Raw genomic sequence first — 19021 nt, 5'->3', positions numbered from 1 at the left:
CTTCCTCTTCCTCCTCCTCTTCCTCCTCCTCCCTCTGGGGCTGAGTACTCCTCACCTCTTTTGTCCTTCATTCTTGTCCCCTCTCCTCTTCCCCTCCCCCATTTTGTCCATTCTTGCCTTTCTTCATTTCTACACTCCTCTCATCATTCCCTCATTTCTTCGAGCGTCTTCCCCTCCTTCACCTCCTCTTCCTCCTTCAAGTGTTCTTCTTCTTTTCATTTTCATGTAATCAGCTCGTCACTTTCTTCGTGCCCCTCCCTCATTGTCTCACATCATTTGTCTCTCTCATCCTTCCTTCTCTCTCTTTCATTCCTTGTTTCCTAGCGTTCTTTTCGTCCATTATTGATCATCCATTTATTTGTTCCTGCTGTCTTTCTCTGTGCTCTTTACATCATTTCCTATTTCCTTTGCCCTTTTCCTTCCTTCCTTCCTTCCTCTTTGGTGTTTTCATTCCCATCCCCTCTCCTTTCCTTTCTTTGATTTATTTCAGTCTTCATTTATTCCTCCACCTTTTTCTCTATTTTTCGTTCCATACCTCTTTTCCACCGAGGCTTTCATTCTTGTCTTTGTCCCCTTTACCTGACTTCCTCCTTGCCTCCTCCTGCCCCTTCTTTGTTCTTTATCTCCCCTTCTTCCCTTTTCTTTCAACTTTTCCACCACAACCATTGCTTTTAACTACATCGTCCCTCTTCTGTTCATCCTCCTTTTCATCCCTCATTCCATCTTCACCCTTCCCTCACTCCTCTTCCTCTTCCACCTGTCATCTTCTCCATGCTCATTTTCATCCTCTTTTTTTCCTCTCCTCTTGCGTCAGACCTCATGTGCGATTTTGAAGCAAGGGGTCTTTCAAGGATGCTGCTTCTTTCATATAACTGATGCACACACACACACACACACACACACACACACACACACACACACACACACACACAAACACACACAGATGCACATGCATAAATTCACACATAATTCAATGGACACTCTCACACACACTTGCTAAGACACAAACACACATTTTCAGAGATATTGAGTTGATGCAGCACCGAAACATATCAAGGACTGACATACTTTGACACACACACACACACACACACACACACACACACACATCAATCACGCTCGTGTGAACTTCAAAGAGAAAGAGAACATCAAGAGCAGGTGAGTTCATGTGGATACATGTGAGTTATAGTATGTGTGCATTTATATAGTATGAGTATGAAATGTGTGTAGGTATCATGCGTGTGTGTGTGTGTGTGTGTGTGTGTGTGTGTGTGAGTGTGTGTAGCCAAATACAGTAGAAATAAACTTTATGTTCTGTGTCATTTGCTTTACACTGATATCCAGTCCTGGAAACTATGAGCTGGAACAGGAAGGTCTATAACAAACTGAAGAACCCAGAGTAACCATGAGGTTTTAGACTGAAGCAGATAAATAATCAGGAGTAGCTTTGATGTATTGGTGTCATCCTCTCCTGTTCCTTATCCTTTATCAGACAAGGGACCATATTTGGTAACTTAAGTGGGAGTTCAAAATGCCGCCCCTTGCCTCACCATGAGGCAGCAGAACTATGAGATTTCTCCAAGCCGATCAGCGACAGTCAGGCTACATGACAGACCAGCAAGAAACCATATATGGTGACTTCACTGACCTTGATTTTCACCATAACATTAGAATTTTTTTGGAAAATCAGTGAGTGCCCTATAAAGGGTTAACAGTCACAAAACCATGTCTCTGTTATGGAGTTTACAAAAGCACATGGAGCAGCACACCTAAGAAGCTATGATAGTTCGCTCTGTTTTGCACTGTCCGGCTCTCCATTCCCTGAAAGTTTGTGCCGGCTTGCTATTGGTCAGATTAGCATGTGGAAATTCACCAAAATCCTGAAAGATTTGCATAGATATACTAACAACGTAGGCTAACTAGCTTCCAAGTTCCCTGTGAAACAGAAACTTGACTTGTTGAAAAAGAGAAAAGGGATCAGTTGTAGTCTCTACATTTTAATGGTCTCCAGTCAGCAGCCGTTGACAGCGTGTCTCCTGGCAACGCTGACTTTTAGATGTCAGTCAGCTGCATCATGGAAGCATCGACCCCTCTGAGGCTTAGACACCCGTTTCCATAAATATGTCCAAAAATGGTGTGGGGGGGTGTCCTGTTACTCCTAAACCCCATTAGTCTGAAAAACGTCCCACTGGACCGAAGGCCCATTTGCCTGAGCGCTCGTTATCCTGAGAACTCCCCCACACACCCTCCCTGCAGTTGTTTGTTCACTGACTTCTGGGTCGGGGGTTGAGGTCACATCTTGCGACTCGGGTGACGGGGGCACACACGCCAACTGAAGTAAAACTCTTATGGTTTTCTTCTGACGTTTGAAATTTGTCTGTGACCATAAAATCGCTTGAACTTTTGATGATGTAAGGCGAGCCTGCTAACCCCCTCATGTTCAGCACCATGGACAGGGCCACAGTTGGTGAACTGACAGCTGCAGGGAGAGTGTGTGTTGTCAGAGCAATGGGCTTTTTTTTTTTAAATAATGCACATTATCTGCAAAGTCTTTATATTTAGTCTTTGTTTCCACAAAAAGTGTAACTGCACTTTTTATTTGTCTTTAATGGTTTGGTTTGTTTTCATACTTTGGATCCAGTGACCAACTTACATGTTTTTCTTCAGAATAAAACCAAACATTTGTTTGATCTATCACACAGTTGGTGAAAATCTCAGTGTGGTGCAGAACTTTTGATTCATCCCCTGTTCTTTTTGACACAGTTAAGCCCCCGTTTCTCAGGGTTTAGAGAGAGAGAGGGGAGAGAGAGAGAGAGAAACAGGGGGGGGGGGGGGGGAGAGACAGCGGGAAGGAGGGAGGGAGGGAGAGAGACAGACAGAGGGAAGGAGAGAGGGAGAGAGAGAAGTGGGGGGGTTTAGGACAAGAAAAAAAACACTCAGAAGATAAATGCCCCATCTTTGTCTCCCGTTGCCTTGGTAACTGGACGATCATTAAGCCGTTAGCCCCTCCAGTCACCATGGAGTGGTTACCCTGACAATAGGTGTGTGTGTGTGTGTGTGTGTGTGTGTGTTATACATTCAAGTAGTATTTAATATATCTGTGTGCATGTGTGTGGTGACTGTGTAACATGTTTACAGAATATGTGTGTGTGTGTGTGTGTGTGTGTGTGTGTGTGTGTGTGTGTGTGTGTGTGTGTGTGTGTGTGTGTGTGTGTGTGTGTGTCGGACAGGTCACAGGTTTGATGTCGTCTCCTCTGCCTCCATTAGTGTCCTGCTGAGAGGAAACATGTCTTCCCTCCTCTCCTCCTCCCACCTCCTTTGTCACAGCGCTGCCTCCCTGTGGCCAAACCTGCTCACTGCAGCGCAACGTTTCCCCCTGATGATGACTTTCACAGGGTACATCTCATTTGAGTTTTTCTTTTAATAAACCTCAACTTTTCAAACATATAAACAGCAGCTGCGACATCGCTGACTGTGCGGTGACTAGAAATGAAACAGGGCTACTGAGCATTGACATTTTCATCTTTGTGTCATTCACTCCCCTGTGTTTAGACACTGACTGAAAGTACTGCCTTCGAGAAAATCTGAAAGCTGCCTGTTCCCACCCTTCACTGATGCTCCATCATATTTACAGGGATGTATTTTTGCCATCTTTAAGTAATTTTTCCACTCAAATTTAAAATGCAGTTCTGCCCTTTTGCGGCTTGGCTGAACAGCGAAATAACATATGCTGGTTATTGAATAAGCAGCAAACCGATCTAAAGTTTGAACCATGTGTTTTGTCTGTGTGGGTGCGGTTTGATCTGATTTGATTGACAGTGCTGACAACATTAGCAGACAACCCCACAACTGTCTTCACATTTTGATTCAAATGTTGCTAATCTCTGATCGGTGCGGTGAAATTTGTGACAAGTTGAGCTTTCAAACCAGTGAGATGAGGACAAGAAAAAAAAGTCTCTTAAGTGATGTCACTACAACTCTTCTAATTTTGACAGGAATCGTGTCTTCATCTAGGAGCCCATCACTGTTAGTAAGAAGCTTATTGAAAAACATTTTTAAAAAAAGAACAAGGTTTGCTGGGCCTTTAAAGAATCGTTCCTCCAGACTGGAAATCAGGCCATCTCTGCTAGCGTAATCGACACTGCAGACAGAAGCATTTAATGTGACTATATCTTATGGAGGATTGTAGTTAATTAAAGGCCTGCGTTAACAGACGTCCAGCTAAATTTAAAATGAGGTGCTGCGAAAGTTAACACTGAGTCACACTTGGCCAGAGAACTCTGACAGGCAGCAGCGAACCAGTGAATGCCCCAAACCATCCTTTTATTATTCTCACGAGATCGAAACTCTCACAAATAAGAGGACCAGCCTGCTGCAACCAGTGCGCAAGTGCGTTAATCAGCCCATGCATAGTTAGTCAGTGGACGCTGTCATTTCAACATTAGCAAGCAGGCACATTTCATCTATACACTGTAGCGTATTTTCCAGTTGTGTTAACAAGTGCTTTCCGGGGGAAGACAAAGAGGGAGAGAGGGAGATGGAAGACAGAGAGAAAAAGATATGAGTGAGTGAAGAGTAAAAACACACAGAATAGAAGTCATAAAGTAGTCAGAGGGCATCATTTCATATTTTTAACAATATGATGCTGATTGTTGAAGAGCTCCACAAACGCTCTGGTAAGTATACATGTTAAAATGAGGTAAACTTAATTCAAGGTTAATTTTGTGTGTGTGTGTGTGTGTGTGTGTGTGTGTGTGTGTGTGTGTGTGTAATCAGTACAGAGAGAATAGGCCTTATCAGTCTCTGGTGGAGTTTCCTCTCGGACAGGAAGTGGGCTTCCTCCATTTCCTGTTTTCTCCTGTGTGTGCGTGTAAATGTGTGTGCGTGTGTGTGTGTGTGTGCGTGTGTGTGTGTGTGTGTGTGTGTGTGTGTGTGTGTGTGTGTGTGTGTGTGTGTGGCCTCAGGAGAGGTCTCAAAAGAACAATCGGTGTAGAAAAGAAAAAGAACAAGAATGAAGCAGCCGAGAGAGAAGCTAAAATAGCTCGAACATAGAGACAGAGACACAAGAGGAACGATGGAAAAAACAACCAAAGGACGGACCCAAAGACAACAAAAGACAAACTGAAAGAAAAAATACACTCAGCAAGAGTGTGACCAGGACCAGGACTCTGCTGACCCAGAACAGGACCAGCACAGACGAGGACTGGACCACGATGGACTATGAGCCCAAGAAATCCAGGAAGGTACAGTAAGCTCTGGTCTGTCTCTGAGTTTCCACATTTCAAAGCTAATTTTGACACATTTCACCTCCAAACTAGGAACTGGGACTTGATTATTTTGGAGCTTGAAGACAGAACATTAATACGGCATTGTCAGAGATATGGCATAGCATAGCATATCTAATGGAGCAGATGCAGAGGTGTTGTATGGAGAAGCTTTGAGGTGCAGTCACACCAGCATTTAAGATGGTGAACATTCAGTTCAGCAATCAGTTCATGTCGAGTGAAGCGCTGGAACGAGTCGATCCCTGTGAATGTTTTTGTGCTGCTAAACTTTAAGAAGCACATTCATGCTGTTGACTGTGTCTTGACAGTGCTGACCCGAGGGAGAAAAGAGTTCAAAGTGGGAGATGCTGTTATGACTTTTTGGCAGTGTTGACCCATCATGTTTTATTTACCCATCTCCTGCGGAGTGCTGCTGCACAAAAAAGGATGAGGCATGAGGCAGGAGTCACTCAAGGACGCAAGGATAAACTTCTCCGTGCAGCATTCTGGTGTGACCGGGCCCTCCGGGGGGCAGGTCCTATGAAATCCAGCCAAAAACAACCTGTTGATAAAGCCAGACTGATGCAATTCTTTAAACTCGTGCTCCCCAGTAATAAGGAGCTTCTTCTAGACAGCCGGATTCCTACCCTCTGAAACTCGAAACAAAACAGTGTAAGAAAAGACATCATGTTTCTTAAAAAGGGAGACTTTGCAAAGACAAGTAAAAGAAAAGCACAAAAGGGAAAAAAAAGCATTAACTATCTCGATAGCACCTTGATCTGACCAGTGCAGGTTGTTAAATTCAATGCAAAATCCAATTATTTCCCTCTTTTTACTCCCTCAATGACACACTGGAACACGAGGAAGAACAAAACTCATTATAACTCCCTATCTTTGTCGTTACAATTAAATTCAGCTGACTACGGAGATGCTGATCAGAAAGCAGCCTCACTCTGATACATCTGATACTGAGATCTGTGCTGCTTATTATTCAGAGAGAAAGACAAGGCAGGTTTCTGGTTCTAAAACAGGCTAATTTCCCCTTGTCTTTCTCTTTTCAGTGTGTGTGTGTGTGTGTTCTAACGTCCATTCGCCCTGAGGCCACAGTATGTTAATGTGAGTCGGTGTGTGTGTGTGTGTGTGTGTGTGTGTGTGCGTCAGTGGGTGTCTAACGGTGTGTGCTGTGTTGTCAGGGAATCTCAGCAGGGAGTTGTCAGAGATCACTGCTCACCTGTCAATCACTGCTGGAACAGCCAACGGGGTGTGCTGCACACACACACACACACACACACACACACACACACACATATGTATACTGAGGCATGTATGTGTATACAAATTGACTGCCTTCTATCAGATTCTAGTTCAGATTCAAACCCTAAACACGTTGCCAGGGACCAAAGAGTGCTGTTCTAATTACAGCGAGAACACCGAGCGGCTCAGTGGGAGACTGGGACAAAATAAACAACATGCTGATGATTGGGCGATTCTAAGAAACTCACCAGTAGTAGAGTTTTAATGTAATGTTTGCCCTAAAGGAAGGTCATGGGGTTGTTAAAATCAAAAGGGTTCCTCCTCTGGGGAGCAGGACTATGCTAAATGAGATTTCCTGTGTGTAAACTTTGGCCTGATGATGACGGGATGATAGAGGGAAGGTCACGCAGTCACCAGAATCACTGGGGAGCATCATCATAACAAAGTCACATCACATACGGCTGGAGTGTCGGAGCACAGCAGCCAGGTTTGACTCAGCAGCTACAGGTCGGTGGAGACTTGCATTGGAAGTGGGGCAAGTGCACGAAGCTCATCAAAGACTCACCATGTCCATCTCTGCATCTCTAGGGTTTTGTCTCACCTATTAAGCGACTGGTCTGGTCAAAAGCCGGTCGCAGGCCGTTGGATCGAGGCAGCGTTTACCGCCGCCCGCTTCACACCGTCCCCCTCTACCCCCCAGACTACCTCATCCACCCCGAGAGACTCATCTTCGACTACGTAGAGAAGGAGGTCAAGGTAGAACCTCAAGTACAGTGCAAATCAACAAAATATACTCAAATCTCCATTGACTTCATGACCTTTGACCTCTTATCTTAGTTCCTTGGTCACCTGACCTGGGTGTCGGTTTCACTGAACCCCTCCAGCCGAGATGAGCTGCTACAACTGCTGGACACAGCCAGGGTTAGTAATCAATAAACTATCAATCGAATCACTTTTGTTGTAAATAATTAATAACCAGCAATGTATCTATTGTATCTATAATAAACCAATATATAACTAATAATCAAATCTATATCTATCTAATCTATACCTAATTATCACAACACAGTGATCTATAATGGATCGCTGTTTAGTTAGCAAGTAGGAAACCAATCAAACAATCAATAATCTCCACTAATTTAGGGCATATTCATCAATAACCCACCTGTATAATCTATCCTGTACTATCTAATCCCTGTTGCTCATAGTATTTATGTATCATGTAAATACTTAAAGTTAGGAATCAGTAATATACTGTTAACTGAACTCTGGTTTAATAATCAATAGGTTAAGTTAGCCGATAATTATCTACATATTAATCATTTCATCACTCATCCATAATCATTAACCCTCTAATGAGACAGTGTCAGTGTTCACAGGCTTTCATCAGTCTGTATTTCAACAATGTAATCAATAATCCATAATCACCCTGCGTGCTGGTCAGTAGCAGTTGAAGGTGCTGCCATTGAAGACCAGCGTGGACCAGGACTGTATTCTGAGTCTGTCTGCTCGCTGTCTGCTGCTGACGTGGAGAGACAACGAGAAGCTGCTGATGAGGATTCCCACGCACGAGATCGCCGCCGCCTCCTACCTGAGAGACGACGCACTGCACCTGCTGGTCCTCAAGACGGGTGAGGACACACCTGAGCACACCAGACCCCGAGTACTGAGGAAGAGCAGTGTTTATTCAAACTGAGGCTCTCAATTGGCTCTCAATGGACAAAATAGTATACTGAAAACTGTGTGTAGCTCAGACCTGCAACTCCACAGAGAGCAGAGGAAAGAGACGACGACCTGATCGCTGTTTTATTACTATTAAAAAAATGGTGGCTGATATAAAATGTGCCAACCAGACATTTTGGCTGCAAGTCACAACCCAAATTCCTGTACTTTCCCCTGAGCAGGGACTTTTACAGGGAGGGAGGGGTGTGAAATGATGTCCCTGAAACTTAATTTAGACTCTGGTCCCTGCAGTGATGGACCCTGGTTCCTCCAAAGGTTCCTCGTCTCTGGAGAAAGCTCTCGCAGTGGAAACTAAAGAGTACAACAGAGCACCATTACTCTAAACTTTAAGCTGCATTTTGGCTCCGGCACAGTGAATCAGTCCTGAACAGACATTTTTCTAATGTAACCTGCAACCCTACAAACTAGTGTAGTAAGTCACAGATATGCTAAGTACCCCTCCTCCTACTGTAGGTAGTCAGCTGGGCATGTTAACGTTTGCAGCTTACGTTAAAACACACAACTGAATCCATTCCTTAATCTTTGCATCTGTGTTTTTAAGGCTTAAAAACGACACAACCCTCTGACACGTTGAGATACATGAGTAGAAACACAAAGCCTGCCAGGCCTAGTTATGGTTGCTTAGCTAATGTTTGGTCAAACAGGACGGACCATCTCTGACACCATCTCTCTTTAAAACCCTCGTCCCACAGGTCTGAACGTGGATACAGTGGTCGCTGGAGACGACAGCCTGGACAGGAAAAAACCAACTAGCATAGATGGCCGATGTCAAACCATGAGCTGCAACGCCGACCCGCGGCCTGCAGGAGGCACAATGGAGCGACGACACACCATCTGCGGGGTGGACTGGAGGCCTTCACTGTCCAGGAGCAACCATGACAAAAACCAGAATGTGGAGAGAGGAGGAGGAGGAGGAGGAGGGGGAGGAGGGGGAGACAGAGGAGGAGGAGGGAGCTTGGAGAGGAAGAGAGTGGGAGGGAGCTGGGAGAGGAGGCAGCAAACACGTAAAACAGGAGGGAGCTGGGAGAACCGCAGGGCGAGACCCATGAGCGGGAGCTGGGGGGTGGGAGTAGGGGGAGGTGGTGGAGGGAGCTGGGAGAGGAGGCATGGGGGTGGCGGAGGAGGTGGGGGAGGAGGAGGAGGGAGCTGGGAGAGGAGGGGAGGAGGAGGCGGTGGAGGAGGAGGTGGCGGCGGGGGGAGCTGGGAGCGGCGGCAAGCCTGCACAGGTAGCTGGGAACGGGGCAAGAGCTACGGCAGCTGGGAGAGGAGGAACCACAATCCCCTGGAGCCAACGCCTTGTCCTGACGCCTACTGCAACCTGGTCATCCTGGCTGTGGAGAACAGGGTGGGTCACCTGATCTGCTCAACGTTCACTCAGGCTTTTGCTGCTGTTGGACCCAAATACTCGAGCGTTTAAAAAGACTAAAGGCAGGGGGAGACAGCTAGTTTAAAAAGACTCCAAGAACTTAGAGGAAATCATTTTTAGATTTCTGATTGTGCAAAGATACAACATACAACGAACATTTAATCAACTGTAATTAATTGTCCTGTATTTGTAGGGACTAATGTCCATCTTCTCCTCTCACTGCCTGAAAGAAAGCAACTAAGCATAATTGCCAACACATTGAACTGAAACTGTTATCTCAAAGGAAGGGCAGTGGGAATGTGGCCATTCATGTCAGCTTTGGACAAGCAGATGTTTTGTTGGTGGAAGTACATAAGAGAAAACAGGGATCACCAAAGTCATTATGAGTCGTTCAAAATGCAGAACAGTCCATCCAGTAGTAGTTGAGGTGCATTATTGTCACTCTGGGCTAAGTTGTTGGACAAACCATCATCTGAGCTGTGGGACAAGTTTGCCTTCAAGGTGTTCTGCCAGAGAGTTGCTGCTCTCGTCCTGCGTGAGACCAGAAGTCAACGTTGAGTTCCATCATTTCCCAAACCTAACCCAGTGCCTCTGTTGTCTAAACCTAACCAAACTGTGACTGAAAACTGACAACAATAATCTCCTTGGTGAGGCTCCTGTGTTTGACCCTGAAGGCAAACTTCTCCCATGTGTGCTGCTAGACTCTGAAAACACACACACACACACACACACACTTAGTGTGAGTTCTCAACTTACAAATATCAGTGTGGACGTTGAGTTCAGTCTGATATTCAGACTTGAGAGCGAAAAACAAGAGTGACGGGATATAAACTAGTGAAAAGATTTATTTCATTGCGGTTCACTTATCATTTGGCTCTTATATTAGAACTGTGGAAAGTAGGGCAATACTGATGATGCTCATCCATCTACAAACACAAACACACACACACACACACACACACAAATACACACACACTTGTACTGAAACTCTGCATTATTGCATAACCTGAAGCATTACATCACATTTACAGCAGAGTAGTTTTCTCATTGCGTTTGTTTGTGTGTGTGTGTGTGTGTGTGTGTGTGTGTGTGATCCTCAGTCATTGCTATCCCTGTCCCTGGAGCAATAATTTGTTTGGATTGGCAGCATTAGTGTTTCATTGTTAAACTGGCTCAGATGAAGCTCACAGATTCCAGTGGTGTTTCATCACACTGACAGACGTGCTGGCTTGGCTTTAGACGGTTGCTGGCTCAAACCCTGCACTTATTACTGTGCATGCACACTTGAACAAGGCACTGACTAACCCATGCAAGTGCTCACACCATGGAACGTGTTCAGTGTACTCAGCGAAGTGAATTAAGTGGAAAATTGCTATTCACAGGGTTAAGATAACCTAATAAGCTTTACAATAGTAAATTGATTGTACTTTCTCTCCTCACTGGACGTCAACATATCTGTGATTAGAGAGCATCACAGATAGTACTGATGGTGTGTGTGTGTGTGTGTGTGTGTGTGTGTGTGTGTGTGCAGGATGCTGCGGAGGAGTACTGCTCTCTGATCTGTCAGATGTTCCAGATCATTTACGGCCATCAGACCATCGAGTGTGTCGACAGAGCCGGGTTTCACCATTCCATGCCAGACCGCTATTGGCTGGAGAGGAGTGAGTGACACACGAGCTTTCTGTTCGTCAAACTTTGACAAACATTGTTGAATCTGATTTGTAGGGAATTTTGGTACATTAACTTTTTTCTTTTTTCCTTTGGTACATGTTTGTTTGTTTTTTATCTTTAATCTGATGAAACTTTATAAAGTTTTACATAGTTCCAGTTGCTTTTGGTCCCGCTAGCTGAAAGATTAACATCCACCTCTAAGCGTGGTATCAGCATGGATACCAGCATGTCAGGACACACCAAAGTTCTTCCTCCCAGCGTTGATGTGTGCCAGCACTTCATCATTCAAAATGTACCAATCCCATTCCTGCTCCCCAAACTGGTGACGAATGGGGTTATTAAAAATCGAAAGGATTCGTCTTTAGTGTAGTTAGTTCAATCACCCCACGAGCTTTCTCGTAGCATCACCCTCAGGAAAAAATCCTTCTTAGCTCCACTACTGGTAAGGCTCTGAGAATAGTTACAGCAAGTCTTCAGTTTGTCGTTTGCTTAGGGTTTAATAAACACTGCAGCCTCTACGGGGATGCTAGTGAGGCTAACATGTCTGTCTGTGTGTGTCTCTGCAGGTGACAGCTGTCTGACTGACATGTCCTACAGTTATGATCCAGAGTTTAGCTGCTGCAGCTCATAGTGAGTGACATCTGGCCCTCCATATTAATACAGTGTGTGTCTAACAGACAACTTTAAAACTTTCACTGGGCTACACAACATAACTTTTGTCATCACCAGCTGCTCTTGTTATGAGTTTGGTCACAATGTCAAAATACACATTGAATAAAGCAGAGGAGCTCATTTGTAGTTTATTTTATCAGGATGTTTAGAAAAATGTGCAATTTCAGAATAAAAGCCCAGAAACCATCAGCTATCTGATGACAATTGAGCCTCCAGGGGCAATGGCCAATGTTACATTGTTTTTGTAGTCAACATCTTCAAACAGATACTTGCATATATGAATACAGATACATTTTTAAAAGCTAACAAGGAGCTAGATCATCATCAAAATGTAACTTGTCCCTGAGATCCCTGCGATCAGTGGGCGGCCGGCTCTACCCCCTGAGTCACAGCCACCCTTAAAATTCCAAAAACTCCTCTCACCTTCACAAGAAAACATGAAATGCCCAGAAGCATTTCGAAGTTAACCTTTCCAAAGCAGCTCACTGGAAGTCAGCCACCACTGGCACACGTTCACACTTTCACAGTTTCCTCCCTCCACAGACACTTGGCCATAGGGCTAATGTAAAATTACAAGGGGGCCAAGGCGGGTCTGGACCCCCCTTGGCCCCCTTGTAATTTCCAGGCAAGTTTTTATGCTCCTGTAGCAAGTACAGTAAATTACAACTAATTGTTGCTGGCCAGTAGAAACTATAAACTTGCCAACACATCTATCCACCTGTCTATCCATTCTCTCTCTCTCTCTCTCTCTCTCTCTGTCTATCTATCTCTCTCTCTGTCTCTCAGTGATGGATCCCAGGATGCCTTTGAGCTCTACTACAGTGAAACATACAGTGAGTGTTCGTCTCTGTCGCTGCAGGACTCCCATCGCAGTCTGGCTTCAGTCAGTGACGGAGGAGACAGCAGCCCTGCCCTGCTGCTAATGCAGGAATACATGATCACTGTGAGTGAGCGTCTGTGTGTGTGTGTGTGTGTGTGTGTGTGTGTCTGTCCACAGCTTCAGTGGCTGTTGTTCTCCATTATTCTCCATAACAAACAAGAAACACAATTTATACAAGGCAGGAATAGCTTTTCAAAAAGAATAGCTTTTCGAACGTCAAGGGTTTGAACGCTGTGTATGTGTTCCACAGTTAAAACTCCAGTTCTCTGGAAAAGGCAAAAATAAGCCTGAATTCATAAAACACAGCTCTCCCCTCTCTATCCTAAGCCTCTGGCACCACACAAGCACAGGCCAGCGGCACAGGCATTTGCAAACACTTCATACGTGCAGGAAAATGAAATTAGCAGCTTCAACCGACTGTGTTTGTGATCCCAAAGCCGCTACACTGTATAGTAGTCCTTTGAGACGATATAGTGGGATTCGAGGCTCTACTATTAGCTCGCCGCGTAAACATCACAGACTGTATAGGAAGTGGACGTGGCCACCGTGATGGCACCCATTGGTTTGTGGACCGTCGTTTTGAAGCCTCTAGTTCCGCTTTACGGATGTCGCCATCTTGGTTTCATGGATGTCGTCATCTTGGTTTTTTGGAACAAGAACTGTTCCACAAAGACGCCTCTAACTCTAACTGGGACCATAATCTACTAAATGAACATGATTTTTTCATAGACTTCCACTATATATATATATATACAGTATATATATTATAAATACCCAGATGTTCCTCTGTCCTGGGCCATTAGAGCATACATACTAGTGTCTCGAGCCTGGCGAACCGGCTAACTTCTGGTTAGCCGTCCGCTAACTTGAATGGGGATGAAATCTCTTCAAGACTTTGTTGTGACTTTTGCTGTGAAAAAATGTATCTGTTGATTTACAGACGTCTCTTTCACCATGTAAGTCAACATAAAAAAGTACTTTTGGGCCCAATGGTATTATATGATGGACGCCATTGTTGTAATTACCCGGTTTGTTGCCAGTGCTGCAATAGCAACTGCAGGATTTCCTGCCATTGAATCAGACATTCACTGGCATCTGAAGGGACATGCTTGCACTGCGTTTGTAGAGCAGCCAGTAGGAACGCCCTCTCTCTGACAGGACCTGGGGATTGGCTAAAGCTTGAAAACAGACCATTATAATTACAATATGCTCAAGGTTATGGAGTTTTTTCCTAATGACACCAAAAATAAACTGCCTGAGCCCATCTGTAAGACTCTTCCTGCTTTTTATGATTTCCATCAAGCAAGATTCTTCTGCCTCCAATTTACACCTAAAGCGCAGAAGGTTGAGAAGTTATGGAAAGAATCAATGAGGTCTCTTAGTTTGTTGTCACGACAAGCCTCCAGATGTACTGAACTCGGAAATTAGCTACTGTAGTAATGCTGTGTAACTTTACTCAGGTAGCATAGGGCCTCACAGCAAGAGCGTTCCAGGTTCAAACCCACTGGATTCTCTCCATGTACTTCCTCCTACAGTCCAGGTTACGTATGCAGGTTAATTGGTGACTCCAAATTGACCTTTTTGTGAGTTTGAGGGTGAATGTCTGTCTGTCTCTATGTCAGCCATGTAGTTGACTGGCAATCAGCTGGGATTGGTTACACCGTGGATGCCATGAATGCAGCCGTTTTGTTGCTGTATACATTACAACAGAAGCAGCCAGCCTCCTGGAGCGCTCTGGAAAAGACCAACTTCTCTTTGGCACAAGAGCTAACTGACTAACACTGACTGTTTCTGTCAGGAAGATAAAAAGTCACTGGAAGTGGTAAAAGAAAAGCTCTCTGTGCTTGCCAGTTAATTGTCTGTGGGCACTTCATTGTTTTTAGCTTGCAGTATCTAATTATTTGTTCTGTTAATTGTCAAAATTGACTTCTAATTCATTTATTATTAGGGCCTGAGCACCCGCGGTGCGAGGACCCTATTGAAATTCGTGGATGGAAGGAAGGAAACATGTCAGGGGCGCAAACATCAAGAGGTGTGAGGACCCCATGGGGGTTGAGCACCAAGGGGTCGAAGACATAGTTGAAATGCAAGGAATTATTACTATTCTTCTTGTCGTTCTTGTTTTATTTAATCTTTTTTTCCAAGTTTTCTCCAAGTTGCGGCAGCTGAGCGGACTGCAGTGGAGCTACTATGACATTAGCTGTGACTAAAGGGTTAGAAGGCAGGAACAACCAGTTAGTAGCACTTTGTTCACAGTCTCCATCGAACCAAATGTGTGTGTGTTTATGTGTCTGTGTGTGTGTAGCTGCGTAACAAGCTGAGTCCACTGGAGTTGCAGCAGTTTGCGGTGTTGCTGAGAGAATATAGATTGGGATCAAACATCGACCACTTCTGCTCTGAGCTGCTGCAACTGTACGGAGACAACCGCAAGTTCCTGCTGCTGGGTGAGAGACCTAGAGAGAGAGAAAGAGAGAGAGAGTGGGAGACACTTGCATGCACACACACAGATAGAGCTTATAGACTGCAGGAAATGCTGCAGCAATCCACAACCGACTGTTTATACTGGTTATGTGGTAGTATTGCAGAGGAAAGAGAATCTGTGTCAACAGCACACTGTATATTGACGTGTGTGTGTGTGTGTGTGTGTGTGTGCATGTATGTGTACATGGATTTGTTTTACATTGTGTGCGAATGTCTATAGTGTGTGTGTGTGTTTACCGCAACAAATCCAGCTCTGACCCACTTACCACTGAGAAAACCACAACTTCCTGCTAGTGAGTGAGAGGGAGCGAGGCTGATGTGTGACGTTCCTCTCTACACACAAGGTTTAAACGGCAAAATCACTGAGATGCTCAGAAGCGCTCAGACTGAATTTTAACCCCACAGTTTTTGCAGGTTCCTATGCATTTTATTGTTATAGTAGTTATAATAAATCCACTTTTAATAGCATTACTGTCAGCTAAAACTACTTATTGTCATTAGGTTTGTCTGAACACCAAATATTTAAACCCACAGCTGCTTCTTTACATTAACCCTAGAACACTAACCTAACAGTTAGTAACACCATCACTAACGTCGGGTATACTTTACCCGATAAAAAAATACTTCTCTTCAAAATATATTAGCACAAGTACAACAATACATGGCCAATTGAAGTACTTTTCTTTTATTTTCCCCAATACAACGTCTCATGAAAAGGACCCTATAAATAGGCTCTAAAATTAGTGAAAAATAAGGGAATCGTTAACAAAAAATTCCTTAAAAAACAAAAAAGACAATGAAACACAATGAAAATCACGTGACCACAATAGCGTGAGTGAAAATCACCCAGCGTTAGTGTTCTAGGGTTAAAACCACTATGTGTATGTAACCGAGTCATCTGTACAGTTACTTCCTGTTATTATCTTTACCTGACTGGGAAGGCTGCCAGTGTGGTAAGTTAAGATCTGTAAGGTTCACGTTCAAAGCCCCACCTCTTCCAGTTCTTATATTATGTTGTCCAGCCTCTCCCCTTTTTACTGTCCTCCTGGGGGAGAGGTGGAAACTGGTTGGCTTGGAGGAGCAGTGTGTGTTGCTTCCGCCATGCATTGCAGTCAGCGCCACTGACTACATGTGCAGTATAACTGTAAAGTTCAGGATGTGCTCTTTTGTGCACCATTGACCACGTCATTATTCTAGGAAAGGAAAGGACATTTGAGGTTTGAGGTATCAAAAGTATTTTACATTATGCAGGGTCTAATCTTAATTTATAATAATTCATCATCATTGTTTGTTTTATGATTATATTTTGCATTGTTAATCTGAATCTGAAAAAGTACAATATTCATTTAGTCTGAGATAACAGAAAAACACTGTTAAAACTTGGACTGTAAAAAGCAAAGTGATCACACACATTAACACATTAACACAACTTTCCTCAAAACTTGAAGAATTAATAAAACTCCTTATAGTTATTTAAATAGACTACAGATATCCCTACTCTAAATAGGAGTAAATTCACTAAAAGCACACCATGTTTTGAACCCTTAAGTAGGTAGAACCCTGTGTCCTCAGACTAAACACATGTAGCACTGAGTAACGCAGCCTTAAGCCAACCATAATGCTGAATAACCAAAGGGATTTTCATGTGTATCCCAGGTATGCGTCCGTTCATCCCAGACAAGGATGTCGGGGTGTTTGAGAGTTTCCTGGAGAGCATCGGGATCCGGGAAGGTGGGATTTTAACTGACAGCTTCGGACGCATCAAACGCAGCATGAGCAACATGTCGGCCACGGCCATGAGAGGGTATGTAGGTCAGGAGGTGTGCACTCTAAACACCACACTGCCGTCTCACATCCCTTCATATCTAATCTAATCTAGTATTTTATATAAGATGTAAGTGAGACATCACACTTTTAAAGAGTTTTAGAGTATGAAATCTAATAAGAGTCGAGGGCCATATTTTCTTTTGACATTATTGAGTTAGGGTTATATCATAGAGCATGCCTACATGACATTAATACATTGTTAATGGGGATGTATTCATGTTTGAGCAGCAGCTTATTCTTGAAGAGGTTTGCTTTGTAAAAATTCAGAAAAATTCATCAAAATTACCCAGAGCCCAAAGTGACACCATCACAGTGCTTGTTTTGTCCAAACGAATCAATTATTCAAAAATTGATTAAAATAATGAAAAGGAAGGCAGCAAACTGGAGGAATTAAATAGTTGGCATTTTTACCAAAGAAATGAATATAAAAATGGTTGCCAATTTATTTTCCTTCAATTGACTAATCAGTTCAGCTGTACTTGTATGAACTGTTCCTTAGTGTAATTTATGTCAAAGCTGCATATTTCATAAACTCTTCAAGTAAGTTAACTTTTTTTTCTTAATGAAGTCAAAAGCACAATGTTTCCCTGTGAGATGCAGTGAAGTAGAAGTAGGAAGTGAAGAGAAAATACTAAAGTGCTTTGATACAAAAACCAGTGCAGGCTGAGTCCAGGTCGGCCACATTCAGTGCTGACAAACATTGGATTTCCTGTAGAAAGAGGTAAAACATCCATTTCCTGCTAAAATTACATTCACTCTCACCAGCAGGAAGTGAGAGAGATTGTCTCATATAATAATATTCTGTTTTTTCCCCCAGCAGGTATGACAACTGCTCTCTGGCCTCAGGATCTCAGGAGTTCAACCGACGCATCACTGACATCACCCACGACATCCAGGCGCTCGGCTTCCAGGACACACATGGGGACATTGAGGAGGAGGACTACTACCTCTGATGGAGGGATGAAGGGAATGAGAGAAACTCTTTGAATTCAGTTTGAACTTTGGAATCTGATCTGAATAGTTCACATTCTCTCCATGACACAGACAAACAAACTGTAAATAGTCTGACAGAGGCAGCCTTTCCTCTGACGATGTCTTCAGATGCAGACAAGAACAGCACACGACAAATAAAACCAACAAGTGAGTGAAATAAAACAATAGAAAGGAAGTTATTCTATAGAAAGCCAAAGCAAATCTTCATTCACTTTAAATCATTGAATTTGAATCATACAGTTAATAAACTACGACTAAACTATTCAAATGCTATCTTAATTTCCATATTTTAAAATGCATCATTGCTGCTCAAATGAAAGTGAAAATTCCACTGACAGTATTTTCTACATAAATCGCAATCGGATTATCTTGTTATAAAACACATCAAAAGGAAAATACGATACGTTATTATGCATATGTACGTATGTGTATGTATATATATGCACATGTATATATTATGTAACATACAAATATGTGTATATACATTGTCAAAATTATGTATCGTCTATGTACATGGATTCTCCATATCACCAAATTTGCATAAAATGAAGGCATCTAAATAATTTACAAAGCTGCAACATGATGGTATTTCCTAGGAGATGTAATACCTAACAGTCACCACATGGAGGCAACTGAGGATAAAAGAGCTGGTTTATCCCTGCTGCTGAGCTTCAGGCTCTGTTATTAGGCAGACATTATAGTTTGAAGGATGATAATAACGTAGTAATAATAATGATGACAATATAAATCAATAAAACAGAATAGAAGAAAGTATGATAACATGAGGTATCCAGGAGTTTTAACAACTGAACGGAATGATGAGAACCATAAAAAGAAAATCGACACTATCTCTCTCTCTTTCAGTTTTTG

At 43.4% G+C, this 19021-nt stretch overlaps 1 protein-coding gene across 1 annotated transcript; it reads left to right on the top strand.

Moving 5' to 3' along the window:
• The first annotated feature begins 5064 nt into the window (after nt 1–5064).
• Nucleotides 5065–18307, top strand: ccm2l (CCM2 like scaffold protein). Its single transcript, XM_070839470.1, has 11 exons — nt 5065–5243; nt 7107–7274; nt 7356–7439; nt 7966–8149; nt 8954–9606; nt 11159–11288; nt 11865–11928; nt 12757–12913; nt 15156–15294; nt 16988–17135; nt 17979–18307. Exons 1-11 carry the CDS (start codon nt 5214–5216, stop codon nt 18109–18111), a joined length of 1890 nt encoding a protein of 629 aa, XP_070695571.1. The 5' UTR covers nt 5065–5213; the 3' UTR covers nt 18112–18307.
• The last annotated feature ends 714 nt before the right edge of the window (nt 18308–19021 follow it).

The sequence above is a fragment of the Pempheris klunzingeri genome, chromosome 11 (genome assembly GCF_042242105.1).
Source record: "Pempheris klunzingeri isolate RE-2024b chromosome 11, fPemKlu1.hap1, whole genome shotgun sequence".
Taxonomy (NCBI): Eukaryota; Metazoa; Chordata; class Actinopteri; order Acropomatiformes; family Pempheridae; genus Pempheris; species Pempheris klunzingeri.
Note: the sequence above shows the minus strand (reverse complement) of the source record. Positions and strands in the feature narration are given on the sequence as shown.